Genomic DNA, 27590 nt, shown 5'->3' with positions numbered 1-27590 from the left:
TATAGAGACAATAAAAGAAGTTTAAAGTCAAAGCTTTGTTCTGCATCTCGGTAGTGAGGATAACATGACAAAAAACACCAAACTTCTTAAAAATAAATTTAATTTTATCCATTAGAAATAGTATCCCCAATAGGTCCACCTTTTCACAAAGGCTTAGATTTTAAACAACAAAGTTCACATTTTTAGAAATTAATAAACAGCTAAATAATTAATTTCAGTGTTAGATGCAAATTCTGGTCAACTGAATAGGAAAGCAAGTCAATATCAGGTAATCAGGAAGGAATAAACATTTTTATACTGTCAGTTAATTTTTGGACCACTGATATAAGCACAGCATTTAACTTCAAACTAAATGGACCAAATAGATGAAATCAGCACATGATCTTCAACAGTTCCACAGATTCCAGTAGTATTTTAATGACTTTTGCACTGCATTCTAAGATAAGTCAAGCCAACCAGCATACAAAACAAATAATGAATGCTCTTTAACTGGGCAAGCATGTCCAGTTTCCTGATACACAGAATAATTCAGCATTGTAAACAAGCCTTCTAATATAATCCACAAAAAACCTGTTCTCTTTATGTTCACGCTGTCACATTTATGATTACCACGGTTTTACTGCGCTCACCAGAAGCAGGCTTGTAGCTGGACGGTTCGCTTAATGTTTTTGATTAGGATACCATTTTACGGATCATGTAGTTCAGAATGCCACCGTTGTGGAAGTAAGTGAGCTCCACGTCAGTGTCAAATCTCATAAGGGCCTGGAAGGTTTTCCCAGTATCCAGCTGTTGGGGTCAAAGAAAATCATTCAAACAGCAGAACCACTGACATGTTACATGACATCATAGCAAAATAAAGACTATTATGATAGTTTTGCCACCTGAAGAAACTCTGACAGAAGGCTAAATTGAACAAGCACTGGACATCAGCACTTCTTTCTGTAGTAGACTACAGCCAGCTGCTTAGGGGGAAAGTGGTTTAAAACAAACCATAATAAACACAGTGTGGAGTCTCCTTGCATTGCATTTGCTTCCTCATTTATATTTATGGTGGATATAAGCCTAAAGGCATGAAAGCTGACCATCCTTGCAACTGGTTATACTAATCCACTCTGTAGTCATTCTTCTGGCTGAGGTACAACAGCAACTCTAATTTTATTAGCTTTCCTTGAGGCCTAGTATTTGGGAATCAGAAAAGCACAAAGACAAGTGTATGAAGTGAATAAAACCACTGTTTTACTGAAGACTCCTCTAGTCAGGTACTTCCAGATGAATGCACAATGTTCACCTGTGACTGATAAGCTGACCAGCTCCTTGTGATCTATATTTTCTCCATTTCAGGGTAGTTAATGAGGCACACAGAAAAAAACTATTGTTAGCAACTAATCCAAGGAGATCACTTGCATTAAATGAACATGCAATAAGCAGACTGTTTTGCTAACCACGGGAAAAAAGCAGACTTTGATGCTATTAGATTAAGTCAGTCTTATAGATGTTCCAATCAAAAATAAACCAAATTTTTATAATAGATGCTAGTATTTTTCAAAAATAGGCATGGGTTTGGAGGCAAAGCTAGACAGAAAGCACTCTTTCAAATACAGGGCCTGAAGTTTAACTAGATTCTATGTTAGGTTATGTTTAGACTTCACTTTGAATGGTGCAGTGTACAACATTCTGTCTGTTAAACTGCCAATGAATTTTATAAAAAATTATTTAAATAAATTAGTTTTATTTATTTAATACTTACAGTTCACTTTCTGTTGTGTTTCAAACATTTAACTGAGATAGAAAAAATTATAGTGGACTTTGAAAGACTGGTCCAAAATACAGAACTGCTTTGTGCGAAATGAAACAGTTTGGGCATGCTTTTTTATATCCCATCATAGCAAATCCTTATTACAATGACTGTTTTCATCCCCTTCACTCACTCAACTCTCCCTTTTTCAAGTGACAAAGGCTTACTCCCATATGAAAGGACACTGTTTGAAGAGACAGTTAATTTTGAGTTAAATTACAATGATTCAGAAAATTCAGCCTTTAGGTGCCTCATACCTTAATCTGGACGTTCATCTGCGGTTTTAGTTTTTCAGGAATGACAATCGTGTAACGTTCCCGTCCAGTGAGCCCTAAAGTCCCTGCATCCTGCCCAGGTAAATACTGCAGAGGAATCACTCCCATCCCTACGAGGTTGCTTCGATGAATTCTCTCATAGCTTTCAGCAAGCACAGCCTTGACACCCTGGAAAATACACAATGGGTATAGTTATATTTATGGTCAGGGTAGCATTTATGTCCTTATAGGAAGGAAACTGGTACATTTGTGGTCCCCTCCATCCACCAGTTATTGGTAGAGTCAGTGGGACTGTCTGACAGCAGACTGCCTGGGATTACTTGATTGTATGTTAACTTCCAAACATTTTTAAAGTAAATCTGATTGTAAAAAAATTACATATGCTTTCTCAGGAATCCTGTATACTTTAATGTGTCTTACATAGAGCACCACTAGTCATTTCTGTAACTCTTGCTAATTCAGTGTTGCATTACTACACTACAAGCTCCAGGATGCAGTTTAATTAATTTCTAAACTTTTACATGTTAATACAATTAAGACAAAAAAAAATCACCACTGGAAAAACAAACAAACAAACAAACAAAACCTACAAAAACACAACAACAACAACCAAAACACAAAACATCACCAACAAAAAGAACAAACACAAAACCACTCAAAACACCACCACACAAAAACACAACACACAAAAAGCCACACAAAACAAAAAACCCACCACATACACAACATAAGACAAATCTAATCTTAAACACCAACTTTCCTAAAACTTTGTTTAATAATACACAGTATTGCATTCACAAATTCCACACCAAGAAAGTTCAATCAGAGTTCAGGCTAGTAAATAGTGTAGGAGAGGACAGACAAAAAATTAAACAAATATTTCACTGTGTGTGGATTTCTGTTAGGCCTCTATAACAATACTGCCGAGCATCACTGCGATTTGCACAGTGAAGCAATGCTAAATTTCATTTTCACTGATACTACTTTTCTCTTACACTTTCTGTCTTCCCTGATGAGTGAGCTGAAGGAGGCAGCTGGAAGGAGATCCAAAGTTTACTGCGTTATGGGAAGCAGAAGTAAAGAAACCAGCCCTTCTGGTGTTGCCTTGTGGGTTTCTAGCTGAAGATCAGTCAAGGCTTCTGGTCTGAACAGAAGCTATTAATATTCAGCTTTTGCAACTCTACTGTGGCTCTTGGAGGCAGCTGAGATTTCAAAATAGCTCTTGCTACCAGAAGTGAGAACGAGCTACCCAGGATGAGCTAGTTTACCTGACAAATGAATGCAGTTTTGGGGTTGTCATATGCAGGGACAGAAGCTGGACTCGATGAACCTTGTGTGTCCCTTCGAACTCAGTACATTCTACGACTTTTAAGTACTGTTCTCCTTTTAGTTTACTGTAGTCACTCACCAAGAGGAATGGTCCTTTAGCTGCCCAGTCTCTGGAACTTCCTGCACCATATTCCTTCCCAGCTAGCACAATCAGAGGATGGCCAGCTTGCTTGTATCTTTCTGCAGCATCAAACACGTCCAGCTGGAATGAAAATGCCAAACACTTTATACACTTTTTGGGGGTGGAAGCACAGTTCCAAGGAAAGAGGAAAAAAGCGTCCCCACACAAACAGCTGACGCCCACACCCTCCACCAAGCAGCACTTCAAGGTTATTAATTATACAGTGCTTTGTGGCTTCTAGCCTGATCTCACTCCTAACACAAACATGCACCCTCTACTACCATTCCGCACTGGTTATACTCCCCACTGATATGACTGAGAGCACCACTGTTCAGTAGGGATGTGTGACCTGCTTCCCTAGGGCAATATAGCTCCTGTCCCCTCATTAGTTTTACTTAAGAGGCACTTAAGTAAATTAACTAAGCTGTAAGAACAAAAGCCAGTACTAATCTACTGTCAGTGAGCCTCAGTTTAGGGTACTTACAGTTTCCCCAGAAGGGAAATGGACAGTCTGAGGTCCTTGTTTATCAACAAATTTGTTCACTAAGCGAATGTTTGCAAATGTTCCTCTGGCCATGACAGCATCGTTACCTCTGCGGGAGCCATAAGAATTGAACTCTCGAGGAGTCAAGCTATTAAGGGAAAAGAACGAAATACAGCAAATTGTGTTATTTTTAAACTGAAGCACTCAGTGCTTTAAAAAAATAAAGTTATTTTTAAACTGAAGCACTCAGTGCTTTAAAAAAATAAAGTAATGAACAAGTATTGCTGAGGCAGGTATGCACACCGTTCCCATCATGGTAGTAGCATTCAGTTAGCTGATATTTCTACTTTTACGATTTTCTGAAGGGAAAAAATAATTTAAAAAAATAGAAGTGTGCCTACAGCTTGGTCACAAAAAGCAGCTTCCATAGTATTCTCATCCCTTGCCCCAGAAAACAGTATCTGATAGTGACGCAAGGACATAGTTCATGTTAGGTCAGAAGATGCAATAGAATTCTTTTCTTAATAGCTGGCTACGGAAAATCCTCATTATTTATATTACCATAGCATCTAGAACAAAGGTAGAGACACCACTATGCTAAGCATCTGAAAGGCAGTGAGAGACCCCGCTGCAAGTTAGAACTACTGAAGAAAATGTTCATTTGCAAATAGAGGTACGGGAATGACAAGACACCAGTAAATAGAAAATGTGCTGCAATGTGACAGAAAACTGGACTGTCTGCATTGGGCTACATCCAAACAGCAGCTATTATATACAACTTGTGATTTGTAATGTGTGTAGGACTATTCAAAGTGACTGACAGCAGAGAGCCAAAGAGTCCAGAGCAGTTAGTTCTCCATAGATCACAATTTCCTCTCCAGAATTGTTGTGGCTAGTGAAAATCTTTTGTAATGTCACTGCTGTTCCTCAAAACACCTCTGAAGTTGTAAGAAAAGCTAAACTAGAGAATAAAAGTATTCTATTATCTGTGAAGTCCTAGTCTTGCCTTAAGTTGAAACCAGAGTACTAAATTGACATGCTGACCACAGAAAAAGAGGAACATTCTACAGCAGTCTGTACTCCAACCACAATAGCTTTGCCAGTTCTTGCAGCTGTGCTGAAATCTAAAATTCTGGATATTCTGTAGCTCCTGATAGCCTAGATCTGTGAAACAGTTGCACAAGCTAGACTGAGTATAAAAATCAGTTTTTGGCACTAAGTACCGTAGTCATTTTGCTTCGACAGAGAGACAAATCCTGATTTCCTTATTTATGAACAGACTTACTACAAAAACTAGCCTGAAAGTTGCCTTATTTCCCTCTCCCCATACAGAGGTCTTCAGCTCTCCAGTGTAACAGACATGCACACTCTGTGCAAGTTCTTACACTTGATGAACGCTGGTGAAATAGCAGAGAAATACTTTCCTTTCTTCTTTTATATACTCTCCAGATATCCATCAAGATACAGAAGCATAAGTGAACAGAGAGCAAATACATGTGCCTGTAACATGGTAACTTGTGGCTTGTCTCTGCTTCCGAATTTATAACAAGAATAAGAAGTAGTGCTTACCCTCTGCTGGTCAAATAACGGGCTGCAGGACTATTTCTTGCTATATTACCAGCTGGAGATATGTGATCGGTTGTCACAGAATCCCCAAAATTCAATAGGACATAAGCATCTTCTATTGTTTTTGGGGTCTGAAGAGCCAGAGTCTAAACCGTCATAAATACAAACAAAATCATTAGAATATGACGCAGAATTCCTTTACCTTTCTCAAAAGTGCCAATTGCAAAATAAAGCCTCCTTTTTTATACAAGGAAGAAAAAAACCAACTATTAAAATTATATTCTTGAACAAAATACGACAACCTGGCCAGCTGTCAGCAAGTTCATACATGAAAAACACAGATGAGGCAAAAAAATTAGCTGAGGCTTCCTGTGATACATGCAAGAACACAGACGAAAATACAGGATTCCTAGACATCTGCATTTTCTTTTAAATGGCGCTGTAACAGCAATTTGAACACTGAACTATTTGGTGCAGAATTGTGGGTTTCATTTCCTGGCCTTTTCCCTCACTTGCTTTGTGACTATTTAAAAATACTCCAGCTTAGGAGGAAACGTAGACTTTCCAAAAGCCCTGAAGTACCAGGCAACCCTTAAAATTTTCAGATTGACTCATGCCTTTGTATTAAAATGAACAGAATAGTGTAATTCTAGCATTTGAGAACCAAGGCCTCAATAGGCTATGATGTATGCTCCCACGCCCCTTGAAGGGGCTTTGCTTCACCTCTAACATTTGTCAAGGTTGATTTGGTTTGATTCAAAAGGAAAACATACACGTACCAGACCATCAAAGAAAGGTGGAGACTTGATGTAAGTTGACTTGGGATTCCAACTATATAGTTTATCTGAAGGAGCATCTAAGGTATTCCAAGATTCGTTTACTGTCTGAAAAACACAGAGAATCAACTCATTCATTTTCAGAAGCAATGCAATTACTTCAGACTCTGTGTAAAATTGCAAATTTAACTTCAGCAAAAGCCTTGCGTATATCTTAAAGCAGTTTGGTCAATACTTACAACAATACACATTATGTTTGGAGGGGTTTTTAATGATTCTATCTATCAAGAGTGCTAGGAAAAGCCTCACTTCATTACAAAAGAAGAGCTGCTCATCCAGTTTTCTGACAACAATCTGTATTATGTACACAGATAACACTTCATAATTCTTAATTCAATAATCTTAAACTTTCCTAGCATGTAAACCTTAAGAATATTTTGTTTCAATACCTGAGAAAGGCTTGAAGGTAGACACTACTAAGTACAAATTCTTTTCTGATGTGAATGCTATTAAGTAATGCAAATGAAGACTATTATGTCAGCTAAAGAAAAACATATGTGAAGCTGGAATATCTCACTTTCTAATATCAGCCTGAGATGACTGTTTAAAACACATCATCTATCTACTACATGAAAATATCATTAAGGAGCAATTTTCAGGACATGACTGTAAGAACCAATTAATTAACCAAAAGCCACACACACACACAAAATCTTATTTGAATACTTGTCAGAATAGAAGCAACAGCAATAGAAACAAAAGGTCTGTTTCCTCATCAAGACCAGCTTATTTAACATCTTAAAAATAGCACAGTACATCAATCAAACTACTGTCCAGGGGATTAATTCACCTCTATTTTTTGGTAGACCTCCTTGAACATCCCAGGAATAACAAACTGACGCTCAACAGCCTGAATCTCATTTCTTGTTGGCCAGATATCTTTCAGGAAAATCTTCTCCCCTGAAGCATTTACTCCTGTAGAAAATGTTATTGTTATGTTTGTTGCATAAATTTTCCATTGAGAAAGAACAAAAAGGTTTATCATGGTGTTCTTTAGCTATGTGTTCCTTAGATCTTTGTCAACATTCACAAAACACACTTTATTTCGCCCACAAGGGTCCGACAGAAGAGGGTCTCATACACTTAATGCTGTCTGTACATATGCCTTCTTCTGTGATTTCCAATGGCCTTCCAGAATAATTTAGGTTCGAAAGGATCTTTGAGAGTAGTCTGTCTGAACCACCTGCTCCAAGAAAGTCTACCAGATCAGGTTGTTCATAAGTGCTACCCAGATACAACCACAGAGATGCCCCTGTGGAATCAGAATACTGGTGTGGCTTGGCTTTCCTGTCTCCATCATACAGACTCCTTGCTGCTCTGTTTCTTAACAATTGCATGCTTTGTATGCCACAGGTACTCAGTCATTTGAAACATCTCCCTAGGACAAATGCTTCTGAAGAGCTTACTCCCAGTTTAGTTTATAAGCTGTGAAAAGAAGCATCCTGACACTGTCTTACCCAAAGGCTCTTTCTCAAAGTTGATCCGGACAGTCCCTGCAATTGCATAGGCTATTACCAGTGGCGGGGAGGCTAGGTAGTTAGCACGGGTGTTGGGATGGACACGTCCTTCAAAATTTCTATTGCCAGACAACACACCCACCGCTACGAGGTCTCCCTGCAAGACAGTTTGAGACAAAGGTAGCTGAGATGCTTGCAAACCTCAGTTCTGCAGGTCTGCAGAACTACACTGTGCTGTAATATCAATGACTGGACAGTCACAGAACTGTCTCCTTCCAAACAATCCCAAAGCACTTCCCATAGAAAAGAGAATACAGACTGAATTTACATGGTACACAGCTGAGAAAAGCCAGTGCACAGTATAACACAGCTGAGACCATCACACAACAGAGAACAGCTTACCTAAAGAAGCTGCACAGGAAAAGCTGCATACCTGTGTGATGGCCTCAACAACAGACTCTGGAAGAGGTCCACTGTTGCCAATACATGTCATACAGCCATAACCCACCACATCAAACCTAGACAGAGCACAAAAATCATTAGTGAAGAAAAAGCTACTTTGGAGCAAAACATTTAACCCTTAGCGGTTGACTAGGGTTACTTTCAGAAGAGGTATTGTTTTAAGAAATTCACTGCTGCTGGAACCATCATTTTTGAGAAGTTCAATGTGTATCACTGCAGCAACTATCTGCGAACACAGAATGAAGATCTGGGAAATGTGTTATCCAGCCAGACGAACAACAACATAGCATCTTTTATGCTATTTTAAAACCATTACTCTTGAAAAACAACTCATTTTCCTGCTTAAGAACATGAGTCTTCAAGAAGCTATGGCAGGCAACAGGACTTCTCCCTCATTGGCACAAAGCCAGCCAGCACAACAGCAGTGCTTTAACCCATACAAGATCATGTCATAGGGTACCTGTCATATCTTTTGAGCTGTACAGAGAAACAGTTATTCCACTGCTTAGCTTGCTGTCAATGCTTTTAGTTATGCAGCCATAGGAAAACAGTAAGAAAAGTACTCTTACCCTAGTTGGGAAAGGTAACTCATAACTCCACTCTCCCTCAGATAGTAAGTGACAACACCGCTTCCTGGGGACAGGCTAGTTTTAATGTACGGCTTCACAGCCAAACCAGCTTCAACAGCTTTCTTAGCAAGCAATCCTGAAAAATGCAAAGGATTACAGTTACAGGTTTTTTTTTTTCCTGGAAGCAGGACAGTTTGGTGGATCAACAGGTTAAGAGAAGTATCATCAAATAACTGAAAATCAGAAATGGCTCAGTTTCCAGCAATGAAATGGTACAGCACTAACCCCAGAATAACCAGCTGGAGCTCAGGTGCTCTGTTGAACTGTAGATCCAGTCTGCAATTTCTGCTCCAGTGGAAAGTTGCATTCAACAAGATGCAGCCACACTGGGGCAACATGTAGCATTCAAAACTCAGACAGTTAAACGAACACTTCTCTTAAGACAAGTGTCTCACAAAAAATGCAGTGAAGAACAGTTAACTTCTCACTTACGGTGGTCTAGTGACACAGTGCTGAAACAACTGACAACGTATGACCTGTTGCCCTCAGAAGCAGATGGCTACGAGAGCACCACTCTGGCCCTTGTCACAAACAAGCTGTCTCACAATCTACAGCTTGTTGCAGGAGTGCTGCTGTACCACTCCTGGTTTTGTAAAAAACATAAAGATGTTTTAGTGGAGCGTATGTTACCAGAACCATAATTATCCTGAATTTCTTCCTTTTAAATGAATTGTCCATACATAGATGAACGTTCAGAAAACAAGCCCCTTCCAGCCCTTTCCCAGGTCGGTCATAAAAGCAGCAACAGCTATGCAAACTATGCAAAACTTCATGTTCCCATGCTTCATTCTCCCTCTCACACATCCACTTACATAAGAAAATACACACCAGCTCTGCTTCGATACAACATGATCTCCAACAGGAAAACATCATCAAATGGGTTTGGTTTTGCCAGCTGTTTGACAGCTCTGCTAGACAGGACCTCTACCTTTAAGTGTTGTGTGAGAAGGCCTACACTGATAGATTTAGGGTCTAAAGGTAGATACGTGAATTTTAAAAAGCAGTCCTATTCCTGAAATTGCTGAGGCTCCTTAGCTGCCAGAGCAAGCTGTGGAAATGGGAGCTCTTGGCTACTTTTGAAAAGGTGACCATGAACAATTATCATCCTACTACCTGAGAGCCTGACAGCTTGTTTGAAAGTGCTGACTTCTGTTTTCCTGCTAACACCAGTTCTGGAAAGAATGCAAAGTCAAACTCTAAAATCTGGCAATGAAATGTGAGACCTTAAATTGCTTTGTGCAACCTTAATCCAACACCTTTGTAAAGTCAGGTTAGGCTGTCAAGGTTAGTACAGCATGCACTCACTATCCCCACAGACACACAGTCCCTGCACATCATTTGGTGCACCGGATATACAGTGGTAGCTTGAAAAAACTATTCATATTTTAGATTTCTTTTAGCTTGGTTACTTAGTGTGGAAGCACTGTATATTCCATTTACTTCCATTTAAACCTTATTCTGAAAGCCAAATTATCACTTTTCTTGTAGGTATCCCAGAGGTTCTCAACACTGTAGCATACAGTTACTGGAGACTGACAAAATTACTTTTTCTTTCCTTGTCAAAGTCAAAGCGTAGGCACCACTGTAAGGAAAGGCAGCAAAGGTAAGAGTACCCACTAAATCTGAGATCCTTAGGACTATGTGCTTTGGGCTACTGTGTATTAAGTAGAAGTGAACGCATCCAATATAATAATTTTACTTGTATCTGCAGAGCATTCTACACTTTAAACCCACAGAGCTATTAAGTCAAACAGGCTGAAACATCAGCATCCCCGCTGCCACACAGAGAAGCAGAAATGCATGCCATTGGCTTGGGAGCCAAACACTTGATGAAACTATATCCTAAGCAGGTGGCACAACTGAGAGATACACCCACCTAGAACTAAGGTAATAGAACAGAACAAAGACAGTCTGCCTGGAGGAAACCTACTTTTTGATCCTTAGAAGAAAGAAATACAGCTCTATTTCTGTAACCATCATCAGGATGGACCTGAGCAAGGCTCTGAAAGATGGCAATCCCGGAGAACAGAGTTTTCCTTCTCTACTCACCCTTTATATACCCTCAGACTCTTGCTATTACAACTCCATACACCTCTAGCTGGGTCGGTGTTTTGTACTCTGCTGCCAGACCAGAGCACCTTCAGACTTAAACCCACTATTCTTCACTGTTCCTCTTCTTGTGGCTCTGACTTTCAATAGCCTCTTCTCAGCTCTAAGAGCTTCCATGCATTTGAACAAGTGTCAGAGAAGCTGCTTAACTCCAGCTTGCCCTGTAGATGAGCCAGTGCAGGAAAAATACATTTTCTTCAACCCACATTTCTAGCTGTAATTTCCATAATTCCTTCTGCTACCCTTAGGAACTAAGCTCAGTTTTAGCATTTCAAATGACAAACATAGTACTGTGCATGTAGAATTACATCAGTGTTCTATGTGTCTTTAGTTCATACAGCCAGAGCCACAGAGAAACTACTGCACACTAAGCAAACTTACCTGCTCCCAACATAACCGAGGGGTTGCTGGTGTTCGTGCAGCTTGTAATTGCAGCAATCACTACTGAACCATGAGCAAGCTCGAAGTCACTGCCCTCAAAATTAAATTTGACTACGCTGTTGTGTCGGTCTGGGGCAATTTGGAATCCTTTGAATCCTTGCTGTAAGAGGACAAAGTAAGAATTGAAAGGATGTGATTAATGTAAATATTTTTACTGGAAATTAGTACAGGCTGGGAACTTCCCAAGTGAGAGCATCTGTCAGTCAGGTTTATGCTTGCAGGCTTGCATCTCTGGCCAGGCAAAGTGTCAGACAAAAATTAATTTTCTGGGGTCTATCCTATTCTCTGTTTACTGGTAAAAGAGGCAGACTTTGCAGCCAAACATATTTTATGTTTTTTTCCTGCATGAATATATCTTTCAGATTGCTTAGCTGCTTCTTGCTCCCATGTACTCCAGATTCTTAACCATATATAGTCTTCTTACATGATTTAGTCCTGAGATTTTAGCTGTAACACACAGGATTTTTAAGCTGTGAAAATCAAACAGCTCAAACTTATACTAAGAGCTGACAAGAGAAAAAGCCTGACAGTACGAGAAAAAAACATAAGCGAAATCGAAGAGCAAGAAGGTACTGTTCACACCGTGAAAAATTATGCTTGGAATTCTGAAAGCATAAGGTCATTTACTGGAATTTAGAACACATAACAAAACAAGAAATATTGGGAATTGCTGTAGTTTAAGTTTCTTGATTTACATACCAGGGTTCTGTAATGCCTTTAACACAGACAGTTACCATATCAGGTAAGGATTCAAACTGATTTTGGAAACTTAAGTATCTGGGCATATTAATTCAAATTAACATCTTGCTCTTCTTTCAATGACCGTTTCTGACTGGATGATGTAGAGACAAGTCTTTGTCTTCCGCCTTTACCACCAACACTGAAGAGTCAGAGACACATGCAGTAGTGTATGTCAAAACCATGTTAGGCCTAAGACTGATCTAAAATCAGAAAAACTACTACAATACAACATGAACACCTTCATGTAAAAGAAGCGTCACCCCAATTTTAAATTACCCATTACTGATGTTATCTTTTAAACTGCATTCAAGCATCCTCATTTACATCATCATTTACTTTTCAATGGGCAAACAAACAACACAGAATATAGTTCCTGAACACTACACAACTTTCAGAAGCATGCATTATTTTGTATGCCCAAAAGCTTCTATTCCCTACCTTGGCTCCCAGACAAGTCTCAAAGTCCTCCTTCATATCTGACACAGCGACTTTGTCCTGAGGTCTTTTTGGTCCACTGCAGCAAGGCACGACAGTACGGAGATCCAACTCAACAACCTATTCAGCAAGAGGCACAGAGAGTGGTTCAGCACTGCATGACAAGCTGAAGCCAGTTAAGCCACAGGTATGCTTACTTCTGCTGATGAACCAAGGCTGTCTGCACATCTTTATGTTTGTTTGCAGAAGGGAAAGATCAAAACAAAAGGAACAGTTCTATTTTCAGACTCTGCCGGCTCCCAGGTATGGCTCTCAAAAGTACCCCAGTTATTAAAAACCCAATGTGTGACTAAAGCATCTAAACAATAAAGATTATTTTGAGAACTATGTCCTTTCACATGCTAGCAGCAGGGTACTCTTCAGAAAGCAATGATGCAAAGAAATCCTGGTACTGCTATAAACAAAAGCAGACTATTCATCTTGGCCCTAGCGAAAACATTCATTCTATTATGAAACAGAGATTATCATATTTTTCTGTTCCTCATCCATGTTTCAACTTTGGTTTTATAGTGTGCTGCATCTTCCCTTATTTACTAAGGTTTTTGAATAGTCATGCAAACCTGAACATAAGTTGCAAGACAAATTCTTACTGTAGAGAAAACCTGGAATATTCTTGAGTTTCCAGGACACAGAATAAGATCTTGATTTTCTTGCACAGAAAACTGCAAATCCCAGAATAGTTCGAGTTGGAAGGGAGAAGAGACCGTCAAAGGTCATCTAGTCCAACCCCCCTGCAGTGAGCAGGGACATCTTCAACCAGATCAGGTCGCTCAGAGCCCTGTCCAGCCTGGCCTGGAATGTCTCCAGGGATGGGGCATCTGCCACCTCTCTGGGAAACCTGGGCCAGTGTTTCACCACCCTCATTGTAAAAAATTTCATCCTCATGTCTAACCTTATGTGGTCTGTGGTTACCACACAGAGCTTCTACGTGCCCTGACTCACACAGTAAAGTAAGCTGCTGGGTAAAAGTGGGACAACGCTTACACAGACACTAACTGAGCACCCACACTATCTTCCTAGCTGTGGTTTGAGTCTGGACTGGACTTCTCAAAACTATTAATACACGAATCGAATTGCAGAATCTGCACCAGCTAGAGCTCAATTGAGAGACAATCTGTAACAATGCCCAAGTTTTCATACCTGAAGAGACAGCTGACTCATTCAACTACACCCTAATTTAAGACAGCTGTGTGTACTGAGCCAAAGGATAAGGAGTCCTCTGACTGCTGCTTAATTTTTGTGAAAAACAGGTAATTGTCACATTAAAATACAGCAGGGCATAAAGCAACGAGCCAGAAGACAGTGTAGTTTCTAACCTGTGTGAAGTCAGGATCCTGAGAAGAGTTCTTGAAATCTCTTAGCATTCCCACAGCCTCAAGATACTTTTTTGTCCACATAACTTTCTCTTTATCACGGCCTGAGGTGAAAGTCAGATACAGCAAAAACAAAATGCAAATGAAACTAAGGAATTACTACGTAACAGAAAAATAGAAAAAAATGCATAACAGGCTATTTCACTGTTCACACTGTACATTGCACTACAAGAGCCATTCAGCAACAGTATTAGAGACTCACTAGAAACAATGCGATTGAGCAGACTTAGTGGCTTTTGCAGAACAGAAACTTAGGTTCCTGCTTCTGTCATCTGAACAAGCTAGGTTCCGGGAGGGCTAAGCATGCAGTGAGCTGCAAAACAGTCTAAAACTTCCTAAACATAGACCATAAGAACAAAAAACAGCCTGAATAAGCAAGTATGGAAAAAAAAAGCACTCAAGCTCAGACGGCTCCACCTGATTCAAGCCCATTGCTGACTACACCATATATACCCAGAATCCTTCCTTTCAAGTACACATTTATCTCACAGTCTTTTCTCACACTCACCAGTTTGTATCAGGTACCCAATGCTAATATCATCCACTGGGAAATAGGCAGCTGTTGCTCCGTACTCCGGACACATATTGGCAATGGTGGCTCGGTCAGCAATTGACAGCTGGGCTACACCAGGACCAAAAAACTCCACGAATTTACCCACGACTCCAACTTGGCGAAGGTGCTGTTATAAAAATACAGTGCCTGTGTCACTGCTACATACCAAATGACCTGAGCATGTATGTTATGAAATCCAGCTTTCAACTTCAGAGAAAGCTTTACCAAAGGTTTCTAAAGCCATCTGAAATGATGAAGTTTTGGAAAACTAAATCTCAAAGATGAGGACACAAAGATGTACAGTTTCAGTAACAAGATACAACCCAGGGGTGTAGTCCTTCTAATCTTCTAATCTTGGTCTTTCTCTCATTTAAACTAGAACAACTGTATTTCCCTCAATATGACATTCTAAGGAGAGGAGAACAGTGTGCGGCCTTTAGCCAGCAAACCCAGAAAGATGGGGAAGCAAGAACCAACTACACAAGTACATGAATCAAACTGTAAATGACTGAACATAAACTCAGGAAAAAAAAAGAAACAACAATGACTTTTCCCAATTGAAAGTTCTCTCTAAAGACAGCATTCCACAGTGAACATGCATACTAGATTTTATGCTCCAACAACATCAATGTTAACCATGCAATATTCTTAATTCAGTCACAATCCACAGAGAATAAATATATTATGAACATATGACATGTGAGCCAATCACCTGCAGACCACAGAAGTCAGACTGCAGCACTTTATATTTGTGATCAGGTTCTACAGTGCTGTATTTTCTTACTTTAAGTGGGGACTTAAAAAAAGAAAGTCATCATGTTTCTTTTGAAGTGGTAGAGAAACAAGATCCTTTTACCAGCACTGTTGTTCCAAAACTAGTCTGCACATGAGGTTTTGAACAGGACATGAGGTATCAGCCCTCTGTTCTAGTCTGTATGACTTCTGTGAAACTAATTCCAACCCACAAAGAGCAATCAAGCTTAAAAGAAGTCCAAGAAGACTACATAGAAGCACAAACAGGGCTCCTAAGCATGCAGTACAGTAGCTCTGTCCTATAGAACATGCATCGCTTCTAGCAATAATGGCAAAACAGCAGACATGTTCCTTACCTTGGTAATGGTGAGCACAATGTCAGTGGACGTCACCAGCGGCTGAGGGTTTCCTAGCAGTTTATACCCAACCACCTCAGGAAGCACCATGCTGATCGGCTGGCCCAACATCACTGCTTCTGCCTCAATGCCACCGACACCTGCATGCAACAGGAGTATAAAATCCAACTACTGAGATAGCACTATGTCAAAGTTAAACCCCCAAAGTACAACTGACAGATGATTACTCTATTTAAGTTAAAAAAGGGGAGAGAAGGCAGACAGCCCGAGGGCTAACCTTCCGCAAAGAGGCACTGCTCATCTTGCTTCAGTTTCTGCAAGGTGGGGCTTTTAAATTTCTTTCTGTTCCATACTTTGTTCGTTATTCCTCAGCCATTAGATAAGATATTAGGTAACAAGTAACTTAACTCTGAGGATGCTTGGCTTTTACAATAACAGATGTGAAAGTTTTATTTAATGACTTAAACATGCAAGCATAAACAAAGAATGACTGATAAGGCACTGAATGTGGCGTGCTGTGAGTGAATGTATGTAGACTGACTATTAGTCACCAAAAATTTAAAAGTTATTTTGAAGGAAAGGTTATTAGAGTCAAGAGTATAGACTCTTTAAAAATACTAACAGAAAAGCTACATGTTAAGACAGAAATATCTTCCTTATGTCTATTAAGTTGCAACAGGGATTGGGCATGTATAGCTGGGAATCTTTGTGTAAGCACACCTTCAGTATTAGAGGAATGTAATTCAAGTGACTACTTCATTTTGCTCATTTAATTAGGTAGAGTATCAAGATGCCAGAGTTACATGCAATCTAAACCACCATGATGCAATTTGGCATCAGGCAGCAGTTTTTTAACTTTCTGCCTGTAGGAAGTCCCTCTCATGTTTATCTTACACTTTCAAACCTTCTTCTACCTTCCGTTTAGCTTAATTAATACTGAGCTAGAACAAACTGCGTGTAATAGTTGTTTATGTATGCCAAACCACTACTCCTTTTTTTCTGTTTAACCTAATAATGGCTCTGAAAAATAATTTCCAATTTATTTTATGCAAAATGATATACCTATGTTAATTAAAGAGATAATTCTGTTAGAGATCCAATCATGTGACTCCTTTCACTAGGTGTTGAATCATTTTCAAACAGTCCAGTTAGTTGACATGACTGATGGGTTACCACAGACAGGCATGAAGCAAGTTCAGCACTAACAGCCACTAGCAAGAAATGCTGAAGCCAAGAGTGCACACTTTGAGCATGTATGGTATGGACTACGTCCAGCCATACTTTTCAAATTCTGGAGAAAAATGAGGCTACGTTTACCAAAACACTCCTCCAAGCAGCTATTGGTGCTGCATCATACCTAAATGATGGCTCCATGTGTCAGGCGCAACCAAATACAAAATAAAAGAGACATCTCTTATCCCAAAGATGTAATAGTCCTAAATAAAGTGAACTTGTTTACATTTGTATTTCAAGCCAGGAGGCTTCCACCCTTGATAGAAAGTCTTGATCAACCAATATTGCTACATTAGTATAGGTAGGATAGAAAAAACACAATGTGTTACTTCTATCACATGTGGTACTCAGAACTTCATGAGCATCTTCATGAAAAACTAGCAACTGCTGTTTAAAAACCACAATGTCTTCTGTATTTGTACGATATCTGTTTCAATAGGGGTCCTGTCACAGGAAGACAGAAAGTACAACTGAAATTCTTGCTACCATATGTGGGACGACTGCAAATACTTTCATTTCATACCTACTTACTTAGTCAATAATTCAAATACTGTGGTTCACCACTACAAGCAAAAAAAAATGAATTATTTGTATTTATTTCTGTAACAAGTACTCTGCGGACTACTGGTATTAGAACTTACTTCATAGTGCTGTTTTTCACAATGGCCTCTCTGGCTATATTTAACTCACTCAGATTCAGCTCCCAGCATCTTCAATCTAAGGGGGCATTTACAGTGCTTTTTTTATAAGGCAACACTTCGAAAGCACCTAAGTGACTAGGGGACAAATGGATGTTCAGTGATGCTTCAACTCTCTCGCCTTCCCAAACGACTAAGATGCTGCCAGAAGTCTTATTTAATATTTTCCTTGCCTATCTCCTTGTGATTTAAATGCAGAATAGAAAATATATAAAATAAATTAAAAACACATACACATAAAAAGCCCCCATCAACCAAACAAAAATAACCCGCAACACCACATGCACCAGAAATCATCTGAGGTTGTTATCAGAACAGGGAGTTCAGTTACAAAGTCTTAAATAAAGTCTCTTAGAGTTGTCAGGTTCCTTGAATTTGGGGTTAGTCTGTACACTGTGTCTGGCTGGCATGGAGATAACTTTTCTTTACAGCAGCCCATATAGTGCCATGTTTTAGATCTGTGACCAAACCAGTGTGGACAACAAAACGTTTTAGTTATTACTGAGCAGTGCTTGCAGTGTCAATGTCTCTTCTGTTTCTCACTCTGCTCCTCAGCAATTAAGCTGGGGTGGGCAAGACAGTGGGAGGGGACACAGGCAGGACAGATGACCAGAACTGAACAAAGAGATATACCATGCCATAAAACATCACGGTCATCATTAGAACTGTGACATGGGGAGCGGGTGGAATTTTTCTAAAGTAGCTGCTGCCCAGGGACTGGCTGGGCTTTGGTGTGCTGGTGGGACATGGTGACTGACTGCCTTTGCATCTCTTGCTTTCCTTCCCACTCCCCCCACCCCTTTCACTTATTAAACTGTCTTCGTCTTGACCCATGAGTTTTTTCTTGCATTTCCCTTCTGATTCTCTTCCTCCATCCTGCTGACAGGAGGACTGAATGAGCAACTGGGAGGGGGCTAACCTGCCAGCCAGGGTCAGCTCACCAGAGTCTGAAACACAGCTTAGTCAGCCAACAGACTATTCACAATACACGAACACTCCAGCCAAGCACATACCCCAGCCAAGCACTCCCAAGCCATCTATCATCGTAGTGTGTGAGTCAGTGCCCACCACACTGTCTGGATAGTAGTAGCCGTCCTGATCCATCACCACTCTTGCCAAGTACTCCAAGTTCACTTGGTGAATGATCCCAGAGCCTGGCGGAATAATCCTCATGTTTTTAAAAGCCTGAGAGCCCCACTGAAAAAGAAGGAATTGGAGTACAAAAAAATGTCAATGCACAGGAGCACTGAAAGAACTTTTGTTCATTGCACTTTTCTCCATGCAAATAGGATTAATTCTTTCGGTACCTTTAAGAATTCAAACCTTTCTTTGTTCCTTTCAAATTCCAGGTCCTGATTTTTTTGCAAGCTGTCTGATCTGCAAGTGAAAATGATCAGCTGTCAGAACCATAAGGACTTGCCTGAAATTTATGTCTGTTCAGATATGCACAAAGGTTAAAAGAAGAGTTATTAGCTAATGTTAGTGCTGATGAACCTCATCTTTTTAATAATCACTGCAGCTGTGAACTGCTGGCAACCAACAAAAAGGATTTCAGTAATCTTAAGAGATAATACCTGAAGTCTGGTTCATTTGTGAGTGCTAATCTGCTTATTATATATGTGGCGGCCCTAAAACTTGTAGCTTGGGAAAAGTTGGAGCAATGTGAAGTTTCCAACATCTAAATCAGAAGCAATCAGCACAGCACTAAAGGAAACTGGAACACAACTGCCCTGCAACTTCAGCTAAAAAGAGGTTATCACTGATGACAGAGCACTGCCTGAGGCCCCTGTGTTTCAAAGCAGACAGGGCTAACAAACTTTTGACTTGAATCTGCTGCCTAACTTAGGCCTGATGAGTTTAAAAGAACTGAAGCATAGAGCTGGGCAATGTTCTCTTCATATATAAATGAGCCTAATAGAAATAAAATAAGGCTGTGACAAAAAAGTCATTGTTACCAAAAATTATCTTAATGAAGTCCTGGATACAACTGATAACATAAAATGGATGTTAATGAATGGATAATGCAGAAAAAAAATCATAATAGTTGATTTTGTCCTATGGTAAAGATGGAATCATATATTTTTCAGAAAGAAATACACTGTTTCTCAAACATCTTTAAAATGCTGTGATGCAAATTAAAAAGAAAAAAGGTTAGGTTTCTAGTTCAATAGATCAGTGCTAGAACACTCATTACCCCAGAGATCAATCTTTAGATTATTATTTCTAATTTTGCATTTGTTTCTAAACCCATGTTATGTTACAATACAGCATGCCTAGGAAAAAAAAAAAAGTTAAAGGGAGCTGATTTTCAACAGTTACGTAAGTCCACATTTTTTGGCCCTTTTTCTTCCCTCCCAACTCAGAAATGCCGTCAGTGAGGATTTGTATCCTTACTAGTCTATAGTTTAAAAAAAAAAAAAAAAAATAAGAAAAAGGTTATATTTGAAAACTGTCTGGCAACATTCTTCTATGAACCAGGCTTTGTAATACATTTCTGCTCAGAAGTTTAGTATTTTTATTCTAAAGAAGCATTTTGGCATTGAGAAAGTGCTCGTTATGCTCTTTAATTTCGACCTTCTCCAAATTTTGTTCTTTGCAATGCTATAACTTAAGCAGCCTGCTTCAAAACTGCCTCCTACAGAGAACAATAAATACATAGAATATGTAGGCAAGGTAACTGCAGACCAAAAGCCTTCAGGAGTTTGGAAGATGTTTCTTGCTGATTTCCTTACACGTAACTGCAGGATCTGTTTGGAAGAATAGTTCAGTAGGTCCATGTTTAGATACCACGGAGTGTAGAAGGACCCCTGTGCAGAGGTCTTGTACTTCATTTTGGGTCTAGTGAGTGCTCATCTCCTTTTATCAGGCTGAGGACTGAACAGCATTATGTTTCTTTCCTGTACTTATAGGGGCCATATATAATCGGTGTCTTGTGCTCTTCTGCATGGAGGCACTGAACTAGCAAACAGTTCCTCAGAGCTGGGCTAGGGCTGCTCAGGTCTCTTCTCATATAAATAAGGAAGAAAGAAGACACTGTGCTTATTCTTTCCAAAAAGCCCTACAGGGTCAAAAAAGTGCACATGGAAAAAAGCTACTTCTGAGCAACTAATAATAATGCAGTATTATTGTGGAAAATTATGATCCCCATAGGCCTGGACTGAGTCTGTTTCTATTAACACTTAGCCCAAGCTTGTGCTGCTGCAAGATGTACCACAGGAAAAACAAAATTCCCCATCTAACTCACAGCAACTGATACACCAGTCCAATTTAAACACTTATTAGAGTTTTGGATGTTACTGTTCAAACACCAAGAATATCACCTGTGGAACAACCTTTGTTATCAGTAACTGGATCCAGCTTACTACCATTAAGAAGTAAGAGTTATTTTTTATGCTTACCGCCTGTTAAAATCAACCTGGATAGAGTGATCTATCACTAGATCAGCAGGACAGATAGGATTGATTTTTTCAGGGTCCCCACCAAGTCTCTTCACAGCATCACGCATCGCAGCAAAGTCAACCACAGCAGGCACCCCACTAAAACGGAAGACAAACAGGCACGGTGAAACAATTTGGTAAAGAAAAACAACAACAAAGCAAACACAACTGTGATCCTGAGATGCAGGACAGACACCTATTATCCCATACAAAGCAAACTACAACCTCACCCTGAGACTTTGTATCATCACTCAGACAGCACCCTTGGTAACTTAAAGTCAGAAAAACAGAAGGGAGAGAACTGTATCTATATCCTGAGCACTGTAAGAATGAAAAGCTAAAAAAAAATCCATCAAGTAACAGAAGCAGTTTAACATGCTTGGCTGGGGATCTGGAAACTTAGTCGTAGTCAGCATTCTGCTGGGACCTTGAACTGGTTTATCTTCTTTTGCTCTGTCCCTCTCTCTCTTCCCCCATCTGTTTAAAACAGAAGTGGTGGGGGTGGGAGGGGGAAACAACGTCCTTTCTTTGATTCTTTGCTATGTTTATTTACCTGATTTTAAGGCAAGGGTCATTTCTTTCAAGATGTGCAAAGCACAGGAGGATCTCCTCCACAAGCAGGGTTGTTTAGTATAATATCTTCCACACTTAAAATGAAACTGGCAGAGCAGGGCATCGGATTTCTTACATTACAACGCACATGACTGCAAAAAACCTTTGCAGAATAACTTTTTTTTCAGAAGTGGATTGAACTTCCTTGCAGATCATTGGACAAACATAAAAGGCAGAAAAAAAGGTGTACCATTAGTCTTTACTAACAAATTCTTGTACGTATCACTGACAAAAGACCTTGTATCACAAATGGCATTCAAATAGCACGTTTCTGGGCTAGGGGCCAACATTCACATTTCTGCCTTCTCACATATCTCGTGACAATCCTGCAAGCCCTTGAACTCCAAGTGACTCAGAAAAAAAAGTTAACAGGATTTTTTCTCTATGTCTGTATGCCTCATTCATCCAAAACTGTTTTTAAATCCCTAAATCAAGCCTTCTTTTCTAAGTGAGGGAGGTAAACTATACAGAGAGTCAAAGTACATGAGTCTTTTGTCCATACTCTGCTTCCAACCTAAGTTTAGTCACAAGCAAATAAGGAGTAGTAACCATAAGTTCAAGCAATTCAACACCTGTCTTACCTAACAGATCACACACATTTCCATATTTATTTTAAGAAAGCTTCTGGTGTTTCTCAGCACATATATTCTCAGCTTCTACAGAGATATGTACTAAGCATGACATTTTTCAATCAGCTTGGGAAACCAGCCTGTCTGCCTTTGCTGGCTGCTGAGACCAAAAGTGCTGCCTGTGATGTGCTTGTCAGGACCTGTCATCACTCAGTAACCCACTGGGAACACTGCACTTCTGCAAGAGCAGCCCAAAGCAGTGACAGTTTATGTTTTCAACCCTGATTACAAGGAAGCTATTACAATTTTTAAATATACCGGAAACAATACAAGAAGGAGGAAAAGCCTTTGTAACTCCCACAGAATTTTACCTTGAAAATGCCGAGTGTTTACAAAAACAAACTGAAAAAATGGTCTAACCTTGACACAATTAACTGATGTTGCTGAGGAGTTTGAAGCAGTTTGTTGTCCTAGGATATGCACATTCCAAGGAAAATAGGAAATGCTATGTTATGCTACTTGGATTCGGGGGAGGGAAGGGGTTAGAGGGAGCAGAAGAGTTACTCTGACAGCTTACAAATGTTATACAGTCGAAAAGGAACAGGCACAACATCCATCTACAGTTTTAGAACTCAGGATAATTACAGAATGACCAGATCCAGGAAATTTGATAATTCTAATCCAGGACACATGAATGTAATTGTTGTACGGCTTCTGGAAAGTTGCCAAAGCTGCCTTTTCCAACAGAGCCCACTCAGAAGCCTGTTCAAGAGCTCGTTTTTCATGAATGCAGCTGCTCTGCAGACTTACAGGCAAATTTTTAAAACACAGCAGGAGAGTAAGGGGCACGACAGAAGTGCAGTAACAAAGGGAACAACATTTGCTTGGGAGTTTGGCTTTCTCTCTGTTCCAGTTTTTTAAACAACAGCCACCGGGTAAAAAATATCTAGGAAATGAGCACTTTTTTCAACTGAGGCTTTGCCTATTTTTCCTGACATCTTTAGGAGTTGAGCCATACTGGGTCTCTAGCACCTGGCCAAGCCTTGGGAAAATGCAAATCAGAAGGTGCAACAACTAAGATACTTCACTGTTCTGAGAAATAAAATAAACAGGTTAGCAGCATGAGGCTTATCAGGATGAAGTAAGCTCTCTTACAAGGGCAGAGGACAAAGGTACAAAGGACAGTGGACTTGCAAGTCAAATGCTGTATTAAAAACAGTTAGAAGCTACTGTTCCACCTCAAAACTGACTTTCCACATCTGCCAGGGACTACTACATGCTGACACATGGGGACTAAACACACTGCAATAACAAGGCCCAGAGTCCATCAGGTAGAAGTCTCAATTCACCTTTCTGGGAAAATATGGACATTCATTTTTTATATAGCAGAGAAATCTTGAAAAATATATTTGGAATAATATTAGAAAATAATGACGTGAGTTATAAATAAGACTTGAAAGGGGTGGTAAGAGCAAAAGCACCAGAGGGAGGGTGGGAAGGGGAGGAGAAAACACCACCCAATGCCCCCAATAACAACAAGCCGGCTGAAATCATTGCTGGACCACTCTCCATCATCTTGCTAAGTGGTGGGAAACAGTAGAGGTGCCTGAGGACTGGAGGAAAGCAAATGTCACTCCAGTCTTCAAAAAGGGCAAGAAGGAGGACCCAGGTCACTATAAACTGGTCAGTCTCACCTCTACCCCTGGAAAGGTGATGGAACAACTTATCCTTGGTGCCATCTCAAGGCATTTCAAGGATAAGAGGGTCATCAGGGGCCACCAACATGACTTCACCAAGGGGAAGTCATGCTTGATCAACCCCATAGCCTTTTATGAAGACATAAGCAGGTGGATGTATGATGGCAGAGCAGTGGATGTGGTCTACCTTGACTTCAGTAAAGCATTTGACATGGTCTCCCACAGCCTCCTGAGAGCTAAACTGAGGGAGTGCAGTCTGGACGATCAGGTAGTGAGGTGGACTGTGAACTGGCTGAAAGAAAGAAGCCAGAGAGTCGTTGTCAATGGGGCAGAGTCTAGTTGGAGGCTTGTATGTGGAGTGCCTCAGGGGTCAGTACTGGGGCCAGTATTATTCAATATATTCATCAATTATTTGGATGAGGGAATACAGTGTTCTATCACCAAGTTTGCTGATGACACCAAGCTGGGAGGAATGGCTGACACACCACAAGGCTGTGCCACCATCCAGCGAGACCTGGACAGGCTGGGGAGTTGGACAGGGAAAAATGTAATGAAATATAACAAGGGCAAGTGTAGAGTCTTGCATCTGGGCAAGAACAACCCCAGGTTCCAGCATAAGTTGGGGAATGATCCATTAGAGAGCAGCGTAGGGGAAAGGGACCTGGGGGTCCTGGTAGACAGCAGGATGACCATGAGCCAGCACTGTAGCCAAGAAGGTCAATGGCATCCAGGGGTGTATTACAAAGGGGGTGTTCAGTAGGGCAGAGAGGTTCTCCTGCCCCTCTACTCTGCCCTAGTGAGACCACATCTGGAATATTGTGTCCAGTTCTGGGCCCCTCAGTTCCAGAAGGACAGGGAACTGCTGGAGAGAGTCCAGCCCAGGGCAACAAAGATGATGAAGGGAGTGGAGCACCTCCCTTATGAGGAAAGGCTGAGGGAGCTGGGTTTCTTTAGCTTGGAGAAGATGACACTGAGGGGTGACTTCATTAATGTTTATAAATGTGTAAAGCATGTGTCACAAGGATGAAGCCAGGCTCTTCTCGGTGGCAACCAATGAACAGTCAAGGGGCAATTGGCACAAACTGGAACACAAGAGGTTCCACTTACATATGAGAAGAAACTTCTTCTCAGTGAGGGTAACAGAACATTGGAACAGACTGCCCATGGGGGTTGTGGAGTCTCCTTCTCTGGGGACATTCAAAACCCACCTGGACACATTCCTGTGTAACCTCATCTGGGTGTTCCTGCTCCGCAGGGGGATTGGACTAGATGGTCTTTCAAGGTCCCTTCCAATCCCTAACATTCTGTGATTCTGAAAAAAACCTGTAAAGTCTGGATTCCCTCATTTGGATGCAATTTATCTATCCTATTTTCTTCCCCTCTGTTTTGAAAAGTGTCATAAAGATATTTATTTCTTCACCCCAGAAACATTTCATGTAATGCTTTTATTAATATCATTAGTGTTTGTGTCTCCAAATGTTGTCTGTAGCCTCACATCCAGGAAAGTTGAAAAAGGTCTTTCATTTCATGGTCATTCTTTCCCTCAGCTAACCCCTGCACCCCAAGCTGAGCATTGCTGCCCTTTCAAGAGCCCCTCTTGCTAGCTTTGAAGAGCATCAGACTCACGTGAAGTCTTGCAGAATAACTCTTGCAGGCTTAAATGGCACTTCAACATTCTTGTGTTGCACCACTTTCCAGTCGAGAATATTCTCAACATCTCCCTTCTTCACGAGGAACTCATCGCAGTTACGGATTGCTGCTTCCAAGAGAACTCGAATAGAAAACGGCAGGCGTGCTGCATGGGTAAGAGGCAAGAAACAAATTCAGTTTTTACCTTAGGGCATATGTCAGCAAGTGCAAAGTTCCACACCTGAGGCAGACGTGTCCACAAGTGCTGTCCCATATTCTCACAAGGCTTTATCCCAAATTATCAGACTCCTTTTTCTGGCCTCCAGCTTTCCCAGGAGGTCAGTGCTACCTGACCTGTCCCACTCAATTCTTTGAGCTGATTTATTAGCTCAGTCCCTATGAGACAGCACACATCTTTGCTGAAGGGACTCTTTTCCACATCTCTTCCATCCTCCACAGCAATACTATTAATAACCTAAAACATGTTCTGCTCACCTTGTTTCTCTGCAGTTTTCTCTCACTCTTCACACTGAATACAGTCATATAAATGCACCAGAAAAACATAATTTTCTACCTGACATTTTGGAAAGTACAGCTTTAGTGGTCTTGGCAGTCTCTTGTCCAGAGGTGGAGAATGAAACTGACCAACAGCAAGACTGTGCATCTGCTCATCTTTTACTTCAAGACAGAAACAGTTACAGAAGATGACACAAAATATTAGACCAGTCCTGACAGGTTTACTACAAGCAATGGGTGTGAAGAAAAAAAAATGAAAGTTTCACTGTCCTTCCTCCCCTGGTCCACTGTAATAATAGCTGTTTCATTTCTTCTCAGAATATTTACATTCAGGTTTGTCTCAACTTTCTACACACGGCCTCCAAGACACAAAAGTCACTTAATCACAGTGAGACCTCATTACTTCTATCATTAAAAAAACTCAAACTATTACTCAGGACATAGTCATTCAGAATCATTTGGAGGTTTTTGTTGTTGGTTTTGGGTATTACAAATCTTCTCCCTCTGCTCCCTGCCCCATTCTTCGGTTGCTAAGTTATTCAATTTTTCAGGTAGAAAGTGTGCATTGTATCCTTTTTTCTTTAAAGGATCTGTAGTTTATCGATCTTGGAATGGATCAACTGATAATACCATACATCTATTTCTCTACTTCTTAAGACTCATCTCTGCTTTTCACAATTAATTGATTTCTCAATTACACGCTACCTGAGTGTGCAATGTGTTGCTGACATTCAGAGAAAATGCTCCTCCTCTTGCTTCCTGAATTATTCTTGATTGCCTATTTCCTTTTTGAAAGAGGAAAAATACCCAACACAGACAGCTCTAAGCTATAGATACTCATTTACTAAGCAGCAGAGATTGTAAGATTTTTACCAGTGCCAAATAAAAGATGCCTAAGTACATTCAGGAAGTGCCAGAGGAACTAAAGAAAAAGCTGCCTCAGAAAGGATTTTCTAGCTACTACTCTTTTTAAAGCTGAACAATCTTTCTGGATGATTCAGTCATATCACTGTTAGGTACTTTGCAGCCTTTCCAGCAGCACGGCAGTATGAGAGAAATCTCTTGGTTTTGCCTAGTTCTCCTCATCCACTCAGGAAAAACAAGACTGATGTGTGTACAGCATATTGAGAAAATACTACTGTGACCTTGCCAGTACTTGTGTAGTTCTAAATTCCCAGAATAAAATTTTGCTAACATTTTCTTTTTAACAACCACCTTTTGAATTTACAGTTCCCTCTAGAGACCAAATATCATCTAATGTTGCAATGTCTCTTCAGGTTCTGTACATCAATGTCAATTAAATGCTTTCCTTATGCTGCCAACATACCGTATCTCTCATCTTCCAATTTGCTCAGATTAAAGAACTTCTTCAGAGGCTCTTTAGGGTCCAGTGGCTCCACAATGTGTACAAAAGGGTTGCTCAT

The 27590-nt window shown here is 40.3% G+C and overlaps 1 protein-coding gene across 1 annotated transcript; it reads right to left on the bottom strand.

The window, feature by feature from the left end:
* Positions 1-229: 229 nt before the first annotated feature.
* Positions 230-27590, bottom strand: ACO1 (aconitase 1; the record flags this gene model as incomplete). The annotated part of the gene is made up of 20 exons (XM_080362990.1): positions 230-786; positions 2053-2238; positions 3479-3601; positions 4005-4152; positions 5574-5716; positions 6350-6454; positions 7197-7321; positions 7864-8020; positions 8297-8381; positions 8895-9030; positions 11445-11604; positions 12684-12800; positions 14057-14157; positions 14622-14793; positions 15776-15915; positions 18720-18903; positions 19014-19083; positions 21105-21242; positions 25648-25816; positions 27494-27590. 20 exons carry the CDS (start codon positions 27588-27590, stop codon positions 673-675), a joined length of 2670 nt encoding a protein of 889 aa, XP_080219116.1. The 3' UTR covers positions 230-672.

The sequence above is a fragment of the Nesoenas mayeri genome, assembly GCF_963082525.1.
Source record: "Nesoenas mayeri genome assembly, chromosome: Z".
Classification (NCBI taxonomy): domain Eukaryota; kingdom Metazoa; phylum Chordata; class Aves; order Columbiformes; family Columbidae; genus Nesoenas; species Nesoenas mayeri.
This window is presented reverse-complemented; position numbering and strand designations above follow the sequence as displayed.